The following is a 23,951-nucleotide window of genomic DNA, read 5'->3' as shown; positions in this document are numbered from 1 at the left end:
TGTCGTTAAAGAAAAATTATTTTTTAGTTAACATAATTTGAATTGTTTGTAAATTTAATTTATTATAGTGTAAACATAAAACCATTATATCAGTGAACACCAGTAAAATTGGGGGAAAGAGGATTATCAAAAGTCAAACTCGAGCAGTTATTCTCAATATCTATAATTTTATGAAGAAAGAAGCCAAAGAAGGACAAGCAAAAAATTTAAAACAAATTCAGATTTGTGTTTCTAAAGCGACTGGTGTATTGTTAGATCCCTTAGTGCATTTTAAAGCAACAAGAACAACATGAAAGTAGCGGAAGTGTAAATGAAGTACTCTTAAAAAAAGCCCAAGGAAGAGGTTGAAAACTGATCTATTTTTTTTTCTCTTAATGTTATCACTTTTACCTCTAACCCTCAGAAGGGAGAATCAGGCCCAGCTATGCTGTTCCTGAGAATCCCAACTTCAGGCAAGGACTGTACACATTCATTGCATACCCCAGTCTAGGTATTCCGCCCCTTTTGTTGTGAGGATGCGTACATGAAGTCTTCAACCTTCCTCCAATTTCCAGTGTTGCTCACCATGAAGGAGACATCCCTGGAGTCAAATGGTGTAAGTGTGAACTCCTCAGGTTGTCCCATCTGGAGCATCAGAAAAATGTATGTTTTCGGGAGTTCAATTCCCCTCAATAAACGCAGTTGGCAAACTCCCTGCTGCCAGATCGATGAAGATATTCTCTGAACAACTCATGTCTGGAGAGGAACTGCGTTAGATGGGAATTTATCTCCCCGTGTCCCATCTTCAGCCATAGATCTAACGTGAGGATCAGGACACGGGTCCAAGTAACTTTCATGATACAAATCCAGGTATTCTGCCACTCCTGCGTCAGTAACTTCCTTGCCTCATTTCTCGCCATACCTTCTTAGACTCTTTTTCGATAAAGGGCTTGCAAATATATCGGCAAAATGCCCACGATCACACCAGTCGCCCCAGTAGACACAGTTTGATATGCTGATGCCACCTTTAGAGCTGCTCCCTGTTGTACTGCAGTTAGTTTCTGAACATTCTTTTTCCTGCTTAATGGCGGGAACCAAGCAGGAATCGCATACAACACATTCGCCGAGGCAGCCGCCATCAACAGCCTGCGTTTTGCCACTCTGGGGCCCCACAAGGTTGCCATTAACTAGCCCAGTGTGCTTGTAACTCGTTCGGACTTGAAACCTCTGTTACATGCATATTAAACAGGGAAGATTTCTCAAACCATACGTCAAGGTACTTAGCGTGTGGCGACACCCGCATTCGTACATTCTTTACAACAGCATGCAGCTGACTGTCGCCTTACACCATTCAGCTTCTAATCCTCTACAACTAAGAAGATGTCCCGAATCCGTCGACGGCCGACAACCGCCATCACCTTGGTTTTCTGAGGGTCCAAGAATCAAACCCTAGTCTGCAGCCAATCACTCACCCGCCGGATAACCACATTCGCCGACATTTCTACTTCTTCCTCTGTGCCCCCCACAACCAACATCACCAGATCATCATCATAGGCTAAAAGTGTCACATCAGCCGGGATGGCAAGCCTCAGGACACCCTTGAAAACAATGTGCCATATCAGTTGACTCAACACAGAACCTTTTGACACCCCACGTTACATATAGCAGTGCATCCCACCTTCTTCCATGGTCGTTACCAGCTCTCTTCCCCTCAAGAAGTCAAACAACGTCGCTCTCAAGCATTCGTGGATGCCCCTGCGATGCAATTCTTCTCCAACCACTGTCCAAGGGACAGTGGTGCTGGACATTTAGAATGCTCTTGGGAGTCCCTTGGACTCCCAGAAGTCCAGCAGGACTAAAAGTGGGATTTTCCTGCTTCTTCAGGTGTCAGCTATTCTATCGTCTTTAGTTACCATACGGAGGGCATCCGCAGTAGACATACAAATCCAAACTAAGACGGTTAGAGACCCCCTGAATCATGTAGACCGGCCCATACTCGTTCAGTTAACATTCAGTCTAATAACTTACTCATCGTAAGGAGGCAAATCCTTTTTTCCACAGGGCACAGGAAGCTTGCAGTCCTCCAACACACCATTAAAAGCGTCCAATAATAACTTTGGGCGGATCTATCCCAACTTCTTAAACAGTATGCCAGGTACCCCATCCGGACACGGACTCTTTTTACGCTTGACCTTAGCCAGTAACTCGCAGATCATCGATATCGAACCTTATTCCGTTGGTACAGACGGCCGTGTTCCAGTCGTCTTCATCTTCACAAAAAGACTCATAATAATACGTTCGGCCTGTGTCCTGCATAGGAGAAAGAGCGGCACTCCAAAACGCTTCATCAGAATGCGATACGCCTCCCCCAAGGGTCATCATTCAGTTCATATATATATCTACTCCAGGCATTCCTCTTAGATTGTTTGATCTTACCACTAAGTTCTTTCTTCGTGGCTCTGTACGCCTCCTCCACATCTTCAGGCCGACTCCTCCGAGCGCGTTGCAGCTGACTTCTGGTAGCCGCGCACAGGCCTCCAATCTTCCTAGTCCACCAATACATCTGTCTCGATCTAATCCGGTGGGGCCGTACTCTCGCTGGATCAGATCTAACCTAACAGATCTTTCTGACGACCACGGCCTGTAGTCCCTACTTCCCCCTCTACCACACTCAAGAATACCGTAATCTGTGTCTCCATCGGACTCCATCTACCACTAGGTTGAGTCCTCCAACTTTCCAGGTTAATAAAAAAAGATTACCTCATGGTCACTGAGGAACTCGTGATCTAAAACTTCACACGAGGTACGGCTGCCACCAACCTGCTTGCAACTGCAATTATATCTACTACTGAGCCTTTACCATGCCCTGTGAAGGTGCGGGCGTTGGTTGAGTTCAATACAGTCATATCACACGATCCGTGCAACGGGGCCAATCGAGTTCCACCCAATTAGAAGCTTTCAGCGTTGAAATCGCCTGTAAGTATAACCAGTCGGTCAGCCGTCCGTAGGACTTCTTCCAGAGTCCCCATAAACACGTCAAATCTCCATCGCCGCTGTTCAGGGAGATATAGCATGTCACGATCATACATGAAGTCAGGATCACCTCTACAATTCCTTAGCTGAACGACAACTTGGTCGTTCGAGATACGACTCGAGATATTTCGTGCAGCCACATCTCTCTCATCATTGGTTTGCTTGGCATTTCTCCCGCTACAACCCCATTCGATCGCCCTAAAGCGTATGACCAAATGTCTGTGCCACAAACGGCTACTGAGCCTCGAACAGTTTAGCGACCAGTATCCTAAATAGTTCCTAGAGCATATCTAACAGCGCGAGCGGACTAAGCACAGTGGCATAAACCACCGGCTTACGTGTCCCAACCGCTCACTTGTCATATATTTACTAAAATGGGTAGGCGTACCCCATCAACTACTAAAAATATATATGACATCCATAAATTAAAATTCATTTCGTCGAGACAGCAATTCCCTGCCACGCCTAGGTCGCTGAATGCCAGCAAGTACCTATCCACCATATTAAAGCGCTTGGAGCCTTAATTGGCTGGTGGTCAGCCATATATATCACTAGATTAGCATCACACAGCAGTGCGGTATGAGTCTTTTTCCTTAGGTAAACTACTGATGTCGGTTGAACATAGCAACAGCATCAAGGAACTACCATACGGTCCGACAATGCGACTCTCGCCACATTGACTTGGCGCTTGTGAGAGGCCAATTTCCCATTGACCTCTAAGTTCCAGGGTGGCCCGATCTCTGGCCCCCCCAAGAGCAGTGCTGTCAAACATCAGGTGTTCATTTGACCGGACCTCCCCGTAGACGCACAGCTCATCAACTGCCAGGCGGAACCAAAACAGATATTGATTTAAATTAATATAGTTGGTGAGCACCCGACGCCCTTAAAAACGAACTCGAGGCATACCATCCCCCAGAACCTGTATAAAACTATACAAGGATCTTCCCTTAGTCGTGGTGTGCCATTCAAGCTGCCATGTCTCCATCGCGAGGCTCCATAGCCTCTTCCGCAGGCGGGAGATGGGCAACCGTACGAAATTGTGTTCCGGTGCATTGTGATCACCGTTCCGCTCCGGTTCTGGCCCGGCTCGAAACCATATCCCAAATACCTCGGCCTCCCAACCTCTTTGCAATCTCCACATGGCTGTCCGAACTTTCACCATTAAATCGATTGGGAGAGCCTTTTCCAATACGGCGGTAGTCTCGTAGGAGGTTGTCTTAAAAACACCAGTGCATGCAATTAAGGCTATGCGCTGGGCACTCCTTAAATTTTTAAGAAGTGCTGTATTCATATCCAACCTATGCGTCCAAACGGGCGGCGCGTAAGAAGTCATGCTTTCAAAAACACCGGTACACCATGTACATTTGACGGCCCGACAACCCATAGTCTTTCCGACCAATCCTCCTAAGTTTGTGCATTACTGAGACGGCGTCCTCCGCTACTTGCTTAATGTGGTTGCTAAACGGAAACTTCTCGTCAAACAAAACACCTAGGTACTTATGAACTCTAACTCGGCTGATTACACAGTTTTATACTTAATGTGGGAGTTCCTTGAGAAGCATGTACTTCGTCTTGGGCACAGAAATCTTTAAATGTTGCATGTCCATCCAGCCCATCCCCCGGAGCACGGGTCGAGAGAGAGTAACTGGTTGGTGGACTCGGGACTTGACTGCCATAAAGCAGGCCGTGGGCCGACTCAGGAGAGCCGCACAGCGTGCGCGTGATTCTGACCGGCGCGAGGTCCTGTTTGTGGAGTATCGTCAGAAAAGGAACGAGTATTTTCATAGTACTAGGACTTCGAAGCGAAATTTCTGGCGCTCTTTTATTCAAGAGCAAGGGAATAAAGACCCTTGGGGTGTTGTTTATCGAGTACTTGGTCATAAGCGGAAAAAGGACAATCTTCTGTCGGCTCTCTCAACCCAAGACGGCATTGTAATTGAGAAAAATCGTGTTCTATCTCTTCTGATGGATGATCTGCTCCCCGATGATACCGAAGTTGGTGAGACCTCGTATCATCGGAGAGTTCGAGCGGCGGTTGTAGATTTTGACACAGACTCTGTGTCTTCGGAGATTACTGAGGCGGAAGTCCGCCATGTAATCTATAGCCTGGCTAGGAACAAAGACCCCGGATATGATGGTATTACGGTGGAGCTCCTTGTTCGCACCCTGCCTATGATTCTCGGCCCATTTACTAGGGTGTTCAATAGGTGTTTATTCGCCGGGTATTTCTCGGCTTGCTGGAAGCGTGGTATTTTGAAGCTGTTATTCAAGGGTGGCGACAAGGACCCCACCGTCAGTTCTTCTTACCGTCCTCTGACGCTCTTGCCAGTTGTTGACACAGCTTATGGCGACGCCTGAACGATCAGAAGCCCTTGGGGACATCTTTCACCAGTTCGAACGCCTGCGCCTGGGGCAGATTAATCTGCACCATTCCCGGGCAGCCACGAGTGAGGCCATGAGGAGGAGTACAACCTCGAGGTCCTTATAGTCCAGGAGCCGTACGCGGTCGCGAATAGGGTGGTCGGCTTCCACCGGGTGAAAGTTATTAATACTCGTGGGGGACGGCCGCTCTCTGCGGTCGTGGTGAGTTCTGACTCTTTGGGTGTCTTCTGGATGCCTCAGTGGTCTGATGAGCAATTCACCGTCGTGCGGATCACGAGGGGTACGCTCGATGTCGTACTTGTGTCGGGATACTTCCAGCTTGGATGGAGTATCGATGACTTGTTGGAGAAGTTGGGGAGGATTCTGGACGGTCTCCCGGGCACCAGAGTGTTGGTTGCGCTGGACGCAAACGCCAAGTCTACCGCCTGGGGTTCACCACTCACAGACTCCAGAGGCGCTGGTCTCGAACAGTTGGCAGAAGCCAGGAACCTCTACCTGATTAATGATGCGGGCAGCCGCCAACTTTCTCCAGCGAACTGGGAGAGAGTTATATAGACGTCACTTTGGTGACGGGTGACTTGCTTCGGAAGACAGGTGGATGGACTGTCTGGCCCGAGGGCAGAGTGAGCGATCATAGGCTTATAACCTATGATATTGCTTACGGAGGCGGTCCTAGGGCCGCCTCCGGGGGGGTCGTCTGTGGAAGGCAGACGGAGGCCCGGCAAGAAATGGTGGTCCTCTGACCTTAGTGTGCTGCGCGCAAGAGTGAGGTCCGCGCGGATAAGGTACCAGCGCTGCCTCTAACGGGGAATATCGTTAACCACGTGCGCGCTGAGCGTCTTCGGATCTACCGGCGTGCCCGTAACACATATGTTCACGCCATCAAGGAAGCCAAACTCAAGTTTTGGAAAGACTCCATGCGCGAGTTGCATCGCGATCCCTGGCAGCTCGCAAAGACTTGTTACAAGCCAAGGCCATTGCACGTGTTGTCCAGCGTCCGTTGCGGGTTAGGTGGTCGTGACCACACTTTAACATCTGTGGCGACTTACCGGGCGTTCCTGGATACTCTGTTTCCAGATGCTCCGGAGGGTGAAGCGGAAATCGGCGTTAGGGCGGGTGAACCACCATTCCCTGGCGTTCGGACCGTGGAACCCGATGATATAGACCGAGTGGTTTCTCGAATAACACTGAAGAAGGCACCGGGGATTGACCAACTTGACCCGGATATTTTTTACCATCTACTGCCTGTCATAAGAGAACCGCTTGGCAGACTGTTCACGGGATGCCTAAGCTGGGGCTGCTTTCCGGCTTGCTGGAAGGTGGCCTTGGTAAGGGTACTCCTGAAACCTGGAAAGGATCCTGGTGAGATCCAGTTATCGACCCATCAGCCTCTTGCCGGTTCTCGGTAAGTTGCTTGAAAGGCTGGTTGTGGAACGGCTCGAGGAAAACATTGATGTGAGCTGTATTCTAATTCGAGGCCAATATGGCTTCATGAAAGGGGTTGGCACCGAGGATTGCATCTTAAATGCTCTTACCGAGGTGGAAAGCGCCGACTGCAAATATGTTTTGGCTATTTTTATTGATATAGAGGCAGCATTTCCTTCCTTGTGTTCTGTCCTCTATGCTTTGGAACGCCGCAATGTTCCCAGAGCCCTGCAGGCCGTGGTAAGAGACTATTTTTCTAACAGTACGGCACTGTTTAAAGATGCGCACCTAGTTGTGGAAAAATCCGTCACCAAGGGAAGCCCGCAGGGTTCCGTTCTCGGTCCCCTGCTGTGGAACCTGGTGTTTGATGGATTTCTGGGGTTGACATTCCCAGAAGGGGTCACGGCTCAGGCTTTCGCCGATGACTGTCTCCTTTTAGTTCGTGGTAATTCACGACCGCAGCTGGAAAGTAGAGCGCAGGCGGCCTTGTCAACCGCCGAGGGCTGGATCGACATGCAAAATTGAAAGATTTCTGTGCCCAAGACGAAGTTTATGCTTCTGAAGGGTGCAGACAAATTCTCATGCAGTCGAAACCCCCACACTAAATATAAAGGATGTGTAATCAGCCGAGTAAGGGTTCATAAGTACCTAGGTGTTTTGTTTGATGATAAGTTGCTTTTTAGCAACCACATTAAGCAAGTTGCGGCGGACGCTGTCTCTGTGATGCACAAACTTAGAAGGATTGCGCGGAAAGACTACGGGCTGTCGGGTCATGGCATACGCGGCGCCAGTCTGGGCGCACAGGTTGGATAGAAATAGAGCACTGCTTCAAAATTTAAGGAGTGCCCAGCGCAGAGCCTTAATAGTATGCACTGGTATTTTTAAAACAAGTGGTAGCCTCCTACGAGGCTACCACCGTATTGGGAAAGGCTCTCCCAATCGATTTGGTGGTGAAAGTTCGAGCAGTCATGTGGAAGTTGCGAAGAGTTCGGGAAACCGAGGTATTTGGGATGCGGTTTCGAGCCGGGCTAGAACCGTAGCGGAACGACTATCACAATGCACCGGGTCTAAATTTCGTTCAGTTGCCCATTTCCGGCCTGTGGAAGAGGCTATGGAGCCTCGCGATGGATGCATGGCAGCATGAATGGCACACCACGAATAAGGGAAGATCGCTGTATAGATACAGCGATCTTCCCTTATCGCTGGGGGGATGGTATGCCTCGAATTCATTTTTAAGGGCGTCGGGTTCCCAAGTGCTCACCAACCATGTGAATTTGATGCAATATCTGTTCAGGTTTCGCCTAGCGGCTGATCCAGCCGCTAGGCGAAACTTGGAAGGTCCAGTCGAACGAACATTTGATGTTTGACTGCCCTGCTCTTGGGGGGGCCAGAGACCGGGCCACCCTGGAACTTAGAGGTCAGGGGGAAAACTGGCCGCTCATAAACGGCGAGTCGATGTGGCGAGAGCCGCATTGTCGGACCGTGTGGGGGTTCCTCGATGAGGTTGCGATGTTCAACCGTCATCGTTAGATTTTAAATTTAAATGGGATTTATTGATTCCTATAGCGGAGCTGTGGGAAGTCCTTATCCGAAATAATGGCTGGCCACCAGCCAGTAAAAGCTCCAAACACTTTAAATGGTGGACAGGCACTAGCTGGCTGACAGCGACCGAGGCGTGGCGGTTTAAATTACCGTCTTATTGTATGACTATATAGTTTTAATTGTAACAAGGGGTGCGCCTCCCCGATTTAGTTTTAATGTGGACAAGTGAGTGGTAGGGACACTTAAGCGGGTGCTGTACGGCACCCTGCTTAACCGCTCACGCTAGTTCGGAGCTCATTAGGAGCATTTAGGATACGAGGTTGCAAATCTGTTTTTGAGGCACAGTACATTTTGTCTATGCTCTAGGGCGACCGAATGGGGTGGTGGCAGGAGAGATGCCAGCTAACCAATTGCCAGTTGTTGGAAAGGTTTTCGAAAAGGTACTCACTTCCGCATAAATAGTAGGGCGACTTCAAATCACATGCTGATGGACGACCAGTATGGCTTTAGACCCGGCAAGAGTACAGAGGACGCGATTCTTAGGGTCCTGGATCCTGGCTTCAGTCAGTGAGTGTAAATATGTACTCGGTGTCTTCTTGGACATATCCGGGGCATTTAATAACTTGTAGTGGCCCTCTGTCTTGTTTCAATTGCAGAAGCGTGGTTGCACGCGGAATGAAATTAGCACTCTCTCGAGTTACTTCAGCGATAGAACTGTTCTCCTTCGTGACGGCAGTTCGCAAGTAGGAAAGACCCTGTTTAAAGGAAGTCCACAGGGCAGTGTATTAGGTCCACTCGTCTGGACCATCGAGTTCGACTCTCTCATGCGGCTGCGTTTGCCCGGTGGCTGTCGCGTTGTGGCTTACGCCGACGATGGGCTGCTGCTGGTCGAGGGCGGTTCGCGTGCTGAGATTGAGCTTAGAGCGGCACAGGCATGTAGGGTTTTGCGGTTGTGGAGTCTTCAGCATAAGATGGTTTTCAGTGCGGAGAAAACCACTATGATGTTTTTGAAGGGCCAGCTAGCTGCAACTCGCCACCCGCGGGTTATGATGGACGGTCGTTAGGTATGTTACTCTTCAGATCGCTTCTCAGCCTCTGGCCCCGTACTGTAAAGCTTGTGTTTTGCAACCGGTGCAGCTAGATTTTGCAAGCGACAGTGTCCTACGTTCACGTCGTCGGGGTTGACAACGAACAGCGGCGGTTAGTCAACCTGCGTTGCTGTAAAGTTACGACCGAGCGGCAGCGTAGTGTGTTGCAGTAGTGCTGCTGTCGGCCAAATAAGGACGTTTCCTTTGAAGCAACGTGTCCCCTTATTCGTAGTTGGTGAGGCCAGTAAATTTTCTGATCCTCTGGCAGGTTCGAGAAGCGGTTTTCCGCTCCAACCTAGCCGGTGGTAGGAGCGTTTCATACTTCGACTCCTCGATTGGGCTGCCGAACAGACGGTCCGTCGGGGTATAAGAGGTTTGACGCTCACCAGGACTTGTGATAGGTGATAGTTTCAAACAAACTGTGATTGTAGTGTCTGGCAACACAGTTGGTGTAGTGTCAGAATCAGCGATGGAGCAACCCGGGGGAGGTTGCATGGACGAGTTGGTCGGTCTGGCCAAGGACCTGGTCTCCGGTGACCCCTTCTTGCCGAGGAGGTCACTCGGCAGGTCGCCGCCGAGGCCCCGGTCCTCCGATAAGGAGGTCACGGAAGCCCCTCGGACAGTGGAGCATCCGAGTGCTGCGCCATTGCAGCAAATCCTGCCCGAAACCGCGGTTCCGAGCTGTCCGGTGAAGGCGAAAGCCGGGCCCGTCCAGCGAGGACCAGGCAGAGAGGGGGGCGCCAAGTCAGAAGTGCGGCGCCCAACGAAGTCTGGGAAGGAGATAAGCGGAGACGCTACATCCGTTCCCGCGCCCAAGGCACCGGAGGTTAAGCCTGTCGAAAGGCGGGAGGCCTCGGGGGCTGGAAGTGTGGGACGAATCGAGGAGATGAGGGCTGAGTGGGCAAAGATCTCCTCTAAAAAGGAGTCTAGAGTCGCGGTGGAATTACGCCACTTAGTCGACTCGTATTTAAGCGAGTGTATGTTAATGGTGACCAGGCTGGCGTTAAAATGTGAAGGCCTCCAGGGTGCAAACCTTGCGCTGGATTCAGTCGTCAGTCGACTATCCGGCAAGGTAGACCAGGTTGTGGAAGGAGTCCGAAGTTTCAAGCCGGTAACGGGTGAAGCTTTGGGCGAGATCCAAAAATCTATTAAGAGAGTGGAGGAGAAGGTAAAGAAGCCTGTCTCCTTCGCTTCAATAACAGCCGCGCCTGCGCCTAAGCGGGTAGGTCCGCCGCCGCCAGCACAGGCGCCGGCCAAAATTAAGCGGGCCACTGTAAAGGTGGTCCCAATTAAGCCTGGTCAGGGGGCTTCGTCTGCAATGACGGAGCTAACCCTGAAGAAGATCCTGGACCCGAGGAAGGAAAAGTTCCAGATTTCCCGGGTCACGAAAACAAGGGATCATGGTGTCGTACTGGAGGTCGTAAATGAGCGACAGGCAAAACAACTGCTGGGGGCAGAAGTTCTTGCAAAGAACGGGCTGAAGGCTCAGCTGCTAGCCGAGCGTAAGCCTCAGATATTGGTTTACGATATGCCAAGGGCAACGCGGGTAGAGGAGCCTGAAATCCTCACAGCGATTCACGGCCAAAATCCAATGTTGGATATGACCGTCGAGGACTTCCTTAGGGAAACTAAGGTGATCCGACAGCTGGGGAGAAAGGAATCCCTGAAGAGTCACTGGGTACTCGAGACCTCGCCAAAGATCCGGCAGGTCTTAGTGGCCAGTGGAAGGTTGTTTTTTGGGTGGACGGCCTGTAGAGTTGTCGACCATATCCAAGTAGCCCGATGCTTTAAATGTCAGGGATTTGGGCACACCGCTCTCCGTTGCCGTGCGCAAAAGGAGATGTGTGGCCACTGTGCCGCTCCGGGGCACAGGGCAACCAACTATCCTGCCAAGTCGACGCCACCCAAGTGCGCCGCCTGCTGCCAGGTGAAAGGCAGTAATGCTGGACACAGGGTAGGGGGTCGGCTGTGTAAGGCGTACGACATAGCACGGGCTAGGGCTGTTAACAACACAGCTTATGGCGACGCTTGAACGGTCAGAATCCCTTGGGGACATCTTCCACTTTGAACGCATACGCCGGGGGCAGATTAATCTGCATCATTCCCGGGCAGCCACGTCCGAGGCCATGAGGCTCCTTGAGGAGTGCAACCTTGAGGTCCTCTTGGTCCAGGAGCCGTACGCAGTCGCGGATAGGGTGGTCGGCTTCCACGGGGTGAAAGTTATTCATTCTCGTGGGGGACGGCCGCTCTCTGCGATTGTGGTTGGCTCTGACGATTTGGGTGTATTCTGGATGCCCCAGTGGTCAGATGAGCAATTCACCGTCGTGCGGATCACGAGGGGTACGCTCGATGTCGTACTTGTGTCGGGATACTTCCAGCTTGGATGGAGTATCGATGACTTGTTGGCGAAGTTGGGCGGGATTCTGGACAGTCTCCCGGGCACCAGAGTGCTGGTTGCCCTGGATGCTAACGCCAAGTCTACCGCCTGGGGTTCACCACTCACAGACCCCAGAGGCGCTGGTCTCGAACAGTTCGCAGAAGCCAGGAACCTCTACCTGATTAATGATGCGGGCAGCCGCCAACTTTCTCCAGCGAACTGGGAGAGAGTTATATAGACGTCACTTTGGTGACGGGTGACTTGCTTCGGAAGACAGGTGGATGGACTGTCTGGCCCGAGGCCAGTGTGAGCGATCATAGGCTTATAACCTATGAAATCGCTTACGGAGGCGGTCCAAGGGCACCAAATCCAGGTCGCTACAACCTAAGGGGCCTGGATCGACACAGGCTGAGGCGGGTGTGCGATGCTGCATTGCAGGGGTTGCGGTGGAGCATGGAGTCTAGGGAGGAGGTGGAATTGATGGCGGAGCTAATCGGCCGGGCCATCAAGACTGGTTGCGACGAGGTCCTACGGCGGCCTAGGCCAATGGACGGACCCGTCATAAGCAGCCAGTCCGCTGATCTGAGCGTGCCTGGAGCCGTCATGACCCCATTTTCCGGGGGGTCGTCTGTGGAAGGCAGACGGAGGCCCGGCAAGAAATGGTGGTCCTCTGACCTTAGCGTGCTGCGCGCAAGAGTGAGGTCCGCTCGGGCAAGATACCAGCGCTGCCCCCTAACGGGGATTATCGTTAACGACGTGCGCGCCGAGCGTCTGCGGATCTACCGGCGTGCCCGAAACAAATATGTTCACGCCATCAAGGAAGCCAAACTCAAGTTTTGGAAAGACTCCATGCGGGAATTGCAGCGCGATCCCTGGCAGCTGGCGAAGACTTGTTACCGACCGAAGCCATTGCACGTGTTGTCCAGTGTTCGGTGCGGGTTAGGTGGTCGTGACCACACGTTAACATCTGTGGCGACTTACCGGGCGTTCCTGGATACTCTGTTTCCAGATGCTCCGGAGGGGGAAGCGGAAATCGGCGTTAGGGCGGGTGAAACACCATTCCCTGGCGTTCGGACCGTGGAACCCGAAGATATAGACCATGTGGTTTCTCGAATGGCATTACGGAAGGCACCGGGGATTGACCAACTTGACTCGGATATTTTCCATCATTTATTGCCTGTCATAAGAGAGCCACTGGGCAGACTGTTCACGGGATGCCTAAACTGGGGCTGCTTTCCGGCTTGCTGGAAGGTGGCTTTGGTAAGGGTAATCCTGAAACCTGGAAAGGATCCTGGTGAGGTCGGCAGTTATCGACCCATCAGCCTCTTGCCGGTCCTCGGCAAGTTGCTGGAAAGGCTGGTTGTGGAACGGCTCGAAGAAGGCATCGATATGAGCTGTATTCTAAATCGAGGCCAATATGGCTTCATGAAAGGGGTTGGCACCGAGGATTGCATCTTAAATGCTCTTACCGAGGTGGAAAGCGCCGACTGCAAATATGTTTTGGCTATTTTTATTGATATAGAGGCAACATTTCCTTCCTTGTGTTGGAGTTCTGTCCTCTATGCTTTGGAACGCCGCGATGTTCCCGAAGCCATACAGGCCGTGGTACGAGACTATCTGTCTAACCGTATGGCCCTGTTTAAAGATGCGCACCTAGTTGTGGAAAAATCCGTCACCAGGGGAAGCCCGCAGGGTTCCGTTCTCGGTCCCCTGCTGTGGAACCTGGTGTTCGATGGATTTCTGGGGTTGACATTCCCAGAAGGAGTCACGGCCAGGCTTTCGCCGATGACTGTCTCCTTTTAGTTCGTGGAAATTCACGACCACAGCTGGAAAGTAGAGCGCAGGCGGCCTTGTCAACCGCCGAAGGCTGGATGGACATACAAAATTTAAAGATTTCTGTGCCCAAGACGAAGTTTATGCTTCTAAAGGGCGCAGACAAATTATCATGCAGTCGAAACCCCCACATTAAGTATAAAGGCTGTGTAATCAGCCGAGTAAGGGTTCATAAGTACCTAGGTGTTTTGTTTGATGATAAGTTGCTTTTTAGCAACCACATTAAACAAGTTGCGGCGGACGCTGTCTCTGTGATGCACAAACTTAGAAGGATTGCTCGGAAAGACTACGGGCTTTCTGGTCGCCAAATGTACTTAGTGTACCGAGGTGTCTTCGAGAGTATGATCGTATACGCGGCGCCAGTTTGGGCGCATAGTTTGGACAGAAATAGAGCACTGCTTCTAAATTTAAGGAGTGCCCAGCGCAGAGCTTTAATTGTATGCACTGGTGTTTTTAAAACAACCTCCTATGAGGCTACTACCGTATTGGGAAAGGCTCTCCCAATCGATTTAGTGGTGAAAGTTCGAGCAGCCATGTGGAAGTTGCGAAGAGGTCGGGAAACCGAGGTATTTGGGATACGGTTTCGGGCCGGGCTAGAACCGGAACGGAACGGTGATCACAATGCACCGGGTCTAAATTTCGAACAGTTGCCCATTTCCCGCCTGCGGAAGAGGCTTTGGGGCCTCGCGATGGAGGCATGGCAGCATGAATGGGACACCACGTCTAAGGGAAGATCTCTGTATAGATTTATACAGGATCTGGGGGGATGGTATGCCTCAAGTTCATTTTTAAGGGCGGCGGGTGCCCAAGTGCTCACCAACCACGTGAATTTGATGCAATATCTGTTCAGGTTTCGCCTAGCGGCTGATGAGTTGTGCGTCTGTGGGGAGGTCCAGTCGAACGAACACCTAATGTTCGACTGCCCTGCTCTTGGGGGGGCCAGAGACCGGGCCACCCTGGAACTTAGAGGTCAGGGGGAAAACTGGCCGCTCATAAACGGCGAGTCAATGTGGCGTGAGCCGCATTGTCGGACCGTGTGGGAGTTCCTCGATGAGGTTGCGATGTTCAACCGTCATTGGTAGTTTAAGTTTAATTTTAATGGGGATTTATTGATTCCTGTGGCGTATCGGTGGAAAACCTTCCTGGAAATAATGGCTGCCATCAGCCAATAAGCTCCAAGCGCTTTAATGGTGGACAGGCACTAGCTTGCAAACAGCGACCGAGGCGTGGCGGTTTAAATTGCCGTCTTTTATTAATGTAACTTTTTTGTTTTTAATTGTAACAAGGGGTGCGCCTCCCCGATTTAGTTTTAATGTGACAAGTGAGCGGTAGGGACACATAGGCGGGTGCTGTACGGCGCCCAGCTTAACCGCTCACGCAAGATAGGAGCTCATTAGGAGCATTTAGGATAACGAGGTCGCAAATCTGTTTAGAGGCACAGTAGCCGTTTTTTGGCACGGTACATTTGGTCTATGCTCTAGGGCGACCGAATGGGGTGGTGGCGGGAGAAATGCCAGTTAACCAATTACTCTTCAGAAGTATCTGGGTGTTATCCTTGATGCACCCAAGGTGCTTCAAGGAGCACCTGCAGTATGTGGCGAAGAAGGCAGTTGATGCTTTCTTCGGCGTCCGTAGAATAGTCCATCCCGATTGGGGGTTGAATTTCCGAACCATGCGGATTCTTTACAAAGGTGTTTGCGAGGCCATTATGTTGTACGCTGCGCCCGTCTGGGCTCATCGTATGCGGTACCAATGTTATAGTGACATTCTATTAAGAGCCCAGCGTCTTCTTTTATTAGCGGTTGTCGGCGGTTACAAGACTGTCTCGCGAGAGGCAGTAACAGTGATCGCAAGCATCAAACCTTTGGATAATTCGGCTACAGAACGTAGCCAGCGGTATGTTGCAAAGAAGGGAGGCCTTCTTACTTCAGGGCGTATGCGTGAGATCGAAGATCAAGGTTTTGACTCTTGGCAAGATAGGTGGAACGATTCTTCAACAGGTCGTTATACGCATGGTATATTCCCCAATGTTAGAGAGTTACGAGCGGTTAGCTGGGTATCCCCCAATCGGCACACGACGCATTTCCTCTCCGGACATGGTGCCTTTAGGGATAAATTGGCTAGGTTTAGGTTGGTCGATTCCGGCTTCTGTCCGGACTGTAGGGTCGATGACACCGTGGACCATGTCCTACACATATGTCCCAGGTACGAAGCTAAGCGTACCAGAGTTACTAGGGAACTCGAGAGAGTAAACTCTGTTTTGGATCTACGAGTCAACTGGAGGACTCGTAGAGAGTGGACAATAGCTGCTGGTTTCCTTCGCTTCCTCGCCCTGAGCAGGACTGCCGAAGGGATTTAGTAGGTGATAGGAATCTGGGTGGCTAGGGACCGCCTGAGCAGTTGACTGGCCGAAGGTAGGCGCTTAAGGCAGCGTGCCTCGGTTAGATCTAGTTGGTGTTATTTTGTGTTGGAATAAAGCTGTCGGCGGAGTTGCGGCCGCTGCCAACGGGCATGGTTATCCTTGTCCCGATGGGTGCGGTCGCGCTCCGACGAGGGCGTTTTGTGAGCATACGACACTGTCGGCGGGACGTGGCTGTGTGCCGGTTCGGTGGTAGGCAGTGGCGTTTCGACGGCGGTTACGAAAGATGGTGAATGTCACGCGGGACTCCGTGATGGAGCTGCGTGGGAGTAGGCGTTCGCTCTCCTCTCCCGGGCAGACCGAAGCGGAGTCAGATAGTTTGAACTCATTGAGTTATTAAGCGGGGTTGTTTAAGGGAGCTAGGACCAAATTTCGCTGTGTTAAAACTTTAGTGGGAAGTTTTGTTGAAGTGGTAGTTTCTCGGATCTGAGATATTCAGTAAGTCGGCTAATTAATAGTTAGTGCTAGGCGCGGGGTTTTCATTCCGTGGTTAGGCTTCTAGCTTAGTTCCTGAGGGCGACGTGGTAGCTGCAGGTGTCCGTTGTCTTCTTTCTGAAGGCATAAACACAAACACAAAAACTATCTCGGGGTGAACTTTACCGATGCAGATGTCCCTCGGGGCATCTGCATCGGTGGCATCTCTGCGGGGCCTGAACTGAAAGCTGTGTGGTGCGCAATCAGTTTGAGAGCGAGAAGATGTCCTCCGTTAAAACCACTACTGGCTAGGAACGGAGGGGGTGGTGTAGCGACCGGACACGCTACGAGGTGAGATCTTCTCCTCTCGGGGGGGAATCGAGATGTCCATCCAGTCCTCTGCGGTTGACAAAAGTGTCTGCGCTCGAACTTCTAGCTGCCCAGCTTAAACAGAGCCGTGCGGTTAGACAAGTAGTCGCGTACTACGGCCTGTAGGGCTACGGGAACATTGCGGCGTTCCTACTCATAGAGGAAAGAACTCCAACACAAGGAAGGAAATACTGCCTCTATGTCAATAAAGATTGCCAAAACCTATTTACAGTCGGCGCTTTCCACTTCGGCAAGAGCATTTAAGATGCAATCTTCGGAGCAAATTCCTTTCATGAAGCCATACTGGCCTTGATTTAGAAAACAGTTCATATCGTTTTTTTTCCAGAGCCGTTCTACAACCAGCCTTCCCAGCATCTTATTGATAACCGGCAAGAGACTGATGGGTCGATAAGTACTGACCTCGCTAGGATCCTTTCCTGATTTTAAGAACACCCTCACCAAAGCCGGAAAGCAGCCCCAGGTTAGGACCCCCAAGAATACTAGGGAATGGTGCTTCACCCGCCCTAACGCCGACTTCTGCTTCACCCTCCGGAGCATCTGGAAACAGAGTATCCAGGAACGCCTGGCAAGTCGCCACAGATGTTAAAGTGTGGTCACGACCACCAAACTCGCATCGAACACTGGACTGCATGTTCAATGGCTTTGGCCGGTAACATGACTTCGCGAGCTGCCAGGGATGCGCTACAACTCGCGCATGAAGTCTTGCTATAACTTTAGTTTGGCTTCCTTGATGGCATGCACGTACTCATTACGGGCGCGCCAGTAGATCCGCAGACTCTTAGCGCGCTCATCATCAACGATAATCCCCGTTAGGAGGTGACGCTGGTATCTTCACCAAGTGGACCTAACTCTTGCGCTCAGCACGCTAAGGTCAGAAGACCACCACGTTTTCGCCTGCGTTTAACAGACGGCTACCCGGAACCAGCGTCATGACGGCTCCAGGCACTCTTTGATCAGAGGACTGGTCACTACGTAAGGGTCCCGTCCATTGGCCGAGGACGCAGTAGGACCCTATTGCTCCCAGTCTTGATGGCCCGGCCGAATTGTTCAGCCATCAGTTCCACCTCCTACCTGTGCTCCAAGCGCCATTCCAACCCCTGTAAGGCAGCCGCAGCCTGTACAATTAGTGTTGCCAATTGCACCTAACTTTTCAAAGGTCTAAATTTATTGTACTAAAAACAGCTGTTTTTAATTTTTACAAATTCATAACACTTATTTTAGTTTTCCTGTTTTGTTTTTAATAATAAAAGTTGATTTTTTTTGTTGTGATTTACAACTTTATTTTTCTCAGAATTAAATTCTCTATTAGTTTTGATAATAAAATTTACGCACATGTTAGTCATTTCAAAGTTATTGTACTTCAAACCTTAAAAAACTTGTTGCTCATCACTGAATTTTTCTGTTTTTTGTTAGATATCATGAAAACTACAAGAAAAACAGTTCTGGGACCTGTTTTATTTGATTTTCATGTCAAAAAATAAGAAACCATCAGTTTATCCTGTATACAACCCCTTAAAATTTCAATATGACCTCATTTCATCAGATTAACTAAAATCCAGGCAAAATATTTTGTTAGCCGTAACTCGACTACCAAGTGTTTTCTGACATGTGTTTGTATGCCCTTTGTTTCTTATTTCAAGCTCTAGAATTAGTTCCCAGATTACTTAATTTATTATTTAATTTTATTTCCCAGTAATTTAATTAATTATTGTTTTAACTTTTTTATAATATTTTCTAATAGGTGATGATACTAGTGTTCAAAAATAAATATTTTAATGTGTTTTTAAATTTGATAAAAATTTATTTCTGCTAAGACATCTCAAACAAGTAAAATGTATACTTAAATCTGATTGTATGATTTTTAGTGATTTTAATAGCTATTTTAAGTAGCTTAGAATTAAATTATATATAAATATATATATTATTTTTTTAAAAGCAATTCTTTTAATAACCATACTCCTCTGAACCAATACAAATTAATTTATATTTAATAGATCAATCAAGTACAGAACAATTGAAGTACGATGACTTACCTTATTTCATTACATAACAGAAGTGCTTTCACGAATTTGATTCGCATCATCAGCTGCATACATTATATATATTACAAAACCATCAAAAACTTGCAATCCATCACATGATACCACCCATTCACTTATAATTTTATAAAAATATTTTTAAAACTAATCAATTTTTTTTTAATTTTTAAATTTAACTTACCACACCAAAATTTTAAAACCTTTTATTCAAATTAAAAATTATAATCCCCGCAAGAGATAAAAACATATAAAAATTGTTTAAAATTACATAGATCAATCAATTAGAATTAACCAAGTCAAAATTAAAACAAAGATAAAAATTAAGTAACTAAAGATTAAAAATTTTAAAATAAAAACAAAAACTTAAAGAAAAATCATGTGCTAGCCATTTCACTGATGTAATGTAATCAGTGAAATGGCTAGCACATGATTTTTCTGTCAGAACAATCTTCTTTATCAAAACATTTTGGATACCAGCTTTTCTCATTATAATGAGTTACAAATTAAGATCCTCTGCTCTTTATTACAGCATAAGTATGATTATCTTAACAGTTAAATGGCAAAATATTGAATTACTTTTGACACTTTTCTTAGAATGCAGCAGCAGAGCTGCTAAAAGACAATGTTTTAATTGGGAAACTTCAGAACGGGAGAAGAGGATGGAAGAAGATTGGATTTGCATACCTGCCTGGCAAGCACATCAAAAAACATTTTTAAAGATGGATTTAATTATGATCGCAAATACAACTAAAAGGATGACCCGAAAGCAAAAATTGGATTAATAAACAATGTTTGTGATTACTGTCAAGCTCTTCAATACGCAAATGAATCTGAGGAATTTGTTGCAACAAAAGATCATTTTACCAACTCTTGAGACACCTCCAGAACCACAACAGCTTGAGGCTGTTGCCTCAAGCTGAATTGAAACCGATTTGTCACGCACCTTCCCTAAAAGCTAATGCTGTACATCTTCAGCTATACTACCAGTTTGACGGGCGACATCATTTGATAAGAGGTATGGACTGCAATTTTTTGAAAAATTATCTCCAAACATAGTTTCTAGAATTTCAATTGCAGCTGACAAAATAAGCTCTTCACCAACAGTGCGAGGCTTTTCACATCTGGCTATTTTATATGAAACTTTGTAAGAGGCAAGTAAAGCTTTTTTATTCACAAAGTTTTTTTTTTAAAAATGGTGTTTTCTTTTCATATGATTTTAATTTTACTTCAAAGAATTCTCCGGGTTTGTTAATGTACTCACTATGAAGTGTTTCTAAACGTTTAAGTTTATTAGGTTTCATGCCCTCTGCTGCTGAAATTTTTGAGCAAATGACACACAGAGGCCTTTCTTCTTCATTTACTTCAGTACTGGTAAACCCAAAATTTAAGTATTCTTGAGAATATTTATTTTCAGAACCATGCTCATCTGTGCATTTGATGCTTTACTATCGTCTAATGCTCGCTTACGCCCACTTAAAAATTTAACCATGATTCAGCATAAATCTACTGCCATGAATATTTAATACTGTGAATTGCAATTAACACGCAAATTACAACATACTCATTCATGATAGATTCGTAGCAATAGAAGGATCGACTTGTCTGAGACTGGCTGGAAGTGAACGAGGTGCAGCATTTATACAACTTTGTGCGGATGTTCCAGAATGTTCACACAAATCAAAACTTCTCACAAAGCCATGAGAATGTCCGACATGGTGGACATAAGACACAAAGCAATAGAGAGACATTGATTCTGGTTTCGTCAATGTAGCACATCAGTGCTGCCAAATATTAATAACTCCACTTATTCTTAGTGATTTGTAAGGTTTGTAATTAAGGTCATAGTATTGTTTTAGCGTCAAAATATATTATTATTGGGTACATTGTTATTGAATGAGGGGAAGTACAATGAAAATTATGATTGAAAATTGGGTTGCAAATACTGAAAGGTTGAGAAATGTTGACTTAAATCATTAATATTTGGAACTGACCCTCATTCAAATCAATTTTTTAGCAATATTAGAAAGTACACTTCATACTTTCAAATGACATCTTTCAGTAAAAAAAAACAATCGCCAACAGAATTCCAACCAACATTTCACATTCAAGAACAAATTTATCATCAGATGGGATCTTTGTTATCAATGAGTGGTGAAAAATTGAATCTTTTACAGATTTACTTTATTGGAAACCCTGAATTACAAGCCTCAAGAAGATGTGATGTCATACCTGGACTCAACAGAGAAATAGTAATCGGCTTGGAATCTTTTCTTCATGAACATCATCGAACAGTTCGTTCATTCAAATTGGCTTTGGAACAAATGACATCTGATTTTTTCAAAGCAGTTATTCGGCCAGATAAGACACCTACTGGAGAATACGAAAGAAGGTTCAATGCCCCAACAATGGATGAAATTGTGATAGTAATAATTGGAAATGAATGTACATCCATATTGTTCTACATCAACAAGATAGAACTTCACAGCAAATTTCAGAAACGCACAGATCATATGACTGCCTTCAATACCCATTAACTTTTTTTGGAAAGGGTGTGAAGGATACTACTTCAATTATGTTCAAAGTCACCTACTACTGGAGTAATAAAGAAAATCTCATCTCAATCATTTTATTGCTCTCGCTTAATAATAAGAGCTAACCACAACTAAATTTTGAAATACAGACAACTCTTAAATCAATTCATCGTAGATATGTATGTAAAAATCAAAAGTGAAAGACTATTGTATGTCACACTAAATCAAAAACGTTTGAGATGTGAAGATGAGATTCACATTGAGATGTGACGTTTGAGATTCACATTGAAGACGCGATATAATCAGATGTTCCAGTTTCAGATACAGGTAAAAAAAATGTGTATTTATCATCATCATTTACAGGCAGTCCACGACAAGCACGAGTATACACAGGATGCCATGTCTTATATTTGAAAATACGGCCCTCCAGATCTATTTATTACCTTTACATGCAACCCAAAATGGCCAAAATTGAAATTATTTTGAAAGGTAACGAGCAAGCTTCTGATCGCCACGATGTTATCTCCAGATTGTCTAAACAAAAGCTTTCAAAATTGATGGATGTTATTGTTCGCCATGGAATTTCTTCAGATGTTGTTTCTTGGATGTACTATGTAAAATGGCAGAAGCGAAGTCTGCCTCATTAGCATATCCTAGTTTGGCTAAAGGAAAAAGTTTATCTTAATGACACTGATTTGATTATTTCAGCAAAGTTATCCAATACCAACATGGATCCTGAATTATTTGATAGTGTCAAATAATATGGTGCATGGACCATGCAGTCAGCTAAAGCCAAATTCACTGTGCATTTGCCGCCACACAAATGAAAAACCACACAAATGCCGATGCGTGATATCTTCCATTCTTTTCCCTCTGACTCCTCAGCCGTAAATTTTTTTGAAAAGATTATATGGAGTCTAGTGTGATAAGGCAAATCCCAACAAATGGTTGATTTCTATCTGGCTGAGAATTAATGGGGCAATAGTAAAAAAAATAATGCTTATCATTTTAATTAAATTCCCTATCAATTTTGTAGAATTCATACATCTTCAAGGAATTTATGCATTACAAAATATGTACTTATAATTACATTATGAGTGTAATCTTACCTTGAGTAAATTAATTATGCAAGTAATAAAAGATGATCACAATGCATCTAAAAAAGGTTAATGTTATTAAAATAAAATGCAGATAACTGGTCACAGCAAATTTGGATGATACAAAATTCCAAGAATTCTGATTATTTTATCACAAAGTGTAAGCATAACTGACAGGAGGAAAAGATTACAGGGTAATAAAAAATTTTCCCTACTAATGAAAAAGATCAGCTTTCTTTTCAGAATATATTTCAAGACAAATAATTAATTCTTCCTTATTAACAAAATAAATACTTTATATTTATTAATATTATACTTCCAACAACTATAGAAAAAATATATAAATATTTAATTTATGTAAAAATAAATTTAATTTAAATACTAAATTTTTTAATATTTTTTATATAAAACTGAACACATAATATATATATATCCTTCAAATATATAACTCCTTATATACAAACAAATATGTGATATTTTTACATCTAAGTATTTTAAAAAGTTATTTAAATAATGCAAGGTCAAATCCTTTGGTACTATAAATATAAATAACTAATCTCACAAATGTGAATATTTCTTGCAAGTTCTTTATAAATAGTAAGTAAAAATGCTACAAAAAGTTTTTATGGCAACAAAAAATTAAAATTCATAACAGTTGGATAAATTAAAAATAAACCTAATAGTAATCCAATAATAAAGCTAATAGTTTCCAAATCTGGAATATGGTTTAAGTAGTTTCATTACACTATGGCAAAAACTAATGCGACTCTAGATGGAAGATAAGCCTAGAAACAGAAACATATGATTAAAAAATGTCAGAATCACTGTTAAAACAATACAATAAAAATACATATATACAGATTATAGTATCCCATGAGAAAACAAACATACTTCAGAAATGGATTTTATAAGTTAAAATAAAAAAATAATCTCATGTTAGTGCAGGTATAATATATTTGCTTTCCAACATTGGCTACTGAAACATTTTTTCCAGTTTCTAGGATAAATGTAAATTACTGTATTATATTTCTATGAATGGCAATTATGTGGTTTTAAATATAATTTGACTTAAAAAATAAGAATTTAAAAGAAACTGGGTTCCAAAGCTATAGACTGTCGCAAAACTGTGGATTGTTATATAATAATTTTTTTAAAAAATTAAAATGTCAAAAGCTTCTTTTTTTACAATCGAAATAAGATTTATAGAGCCACCAAACTTAAAAATATTTTATGAGAATTTAATTTTGAACAAATCCAAGTAAATGAACGGCAAACGTTTTAAAAATTAACCTTTATTGAAATTTAAATAAAACAAAATAGTGAAAATATAATACAACTGACATCAGCCAATACTACCAGCAATTAAGCCATTGACCTGCATTACTTAGTTAATTTAAAAAAT

The 23,951-nt window shown here is 45.8% G+C and overlaps 1 protein-coding gene across 1 annotated transcript in view; it reads right to left on the bottom strand.

Annotated features, from left to right (window-relative positions):
• Positions 1-22,767: 22,767 nt before the first annotated feature.
• AGBE (1,4-alpha-glucan-branching enzyme) overlaps positions 22,768-23,951 on the bottom strand; it is a 121,255-nt gene continuing 120,071 nt past the window's right edge. The window contains exon 14 of the mRNA XM_075362585.1: positions 22,768-23,334. Coding sequence (XP_075218700.1) covers positions 23,290-23,334 — 45 coding nt within the window. The 3' untranslated portion in view covers positions 22,768-23,289. The remainder of the gene's footprint in view (positions 23,335-23,951) is intronic.

The sequence above is a fragment of the Lycorma delicatula genome, chromosome 4 (assembly GCF_047948215.1).
Source record: "Lycorma delicatula isolate Av1 chromosome 4, ASM4794821v1, whole genome shotgun sequence".
Lineage (NCBI taxonomy): Eukaryota > Metazoa > Arthropoda > Insecta > Hemiptera > Fulgoridae > Lycorma > Lycorma delicatula.
Note: the sequence above shows the minus strand (reverse complement) of the source record. Positions and strands in the feature narration are given on the sequence as shown.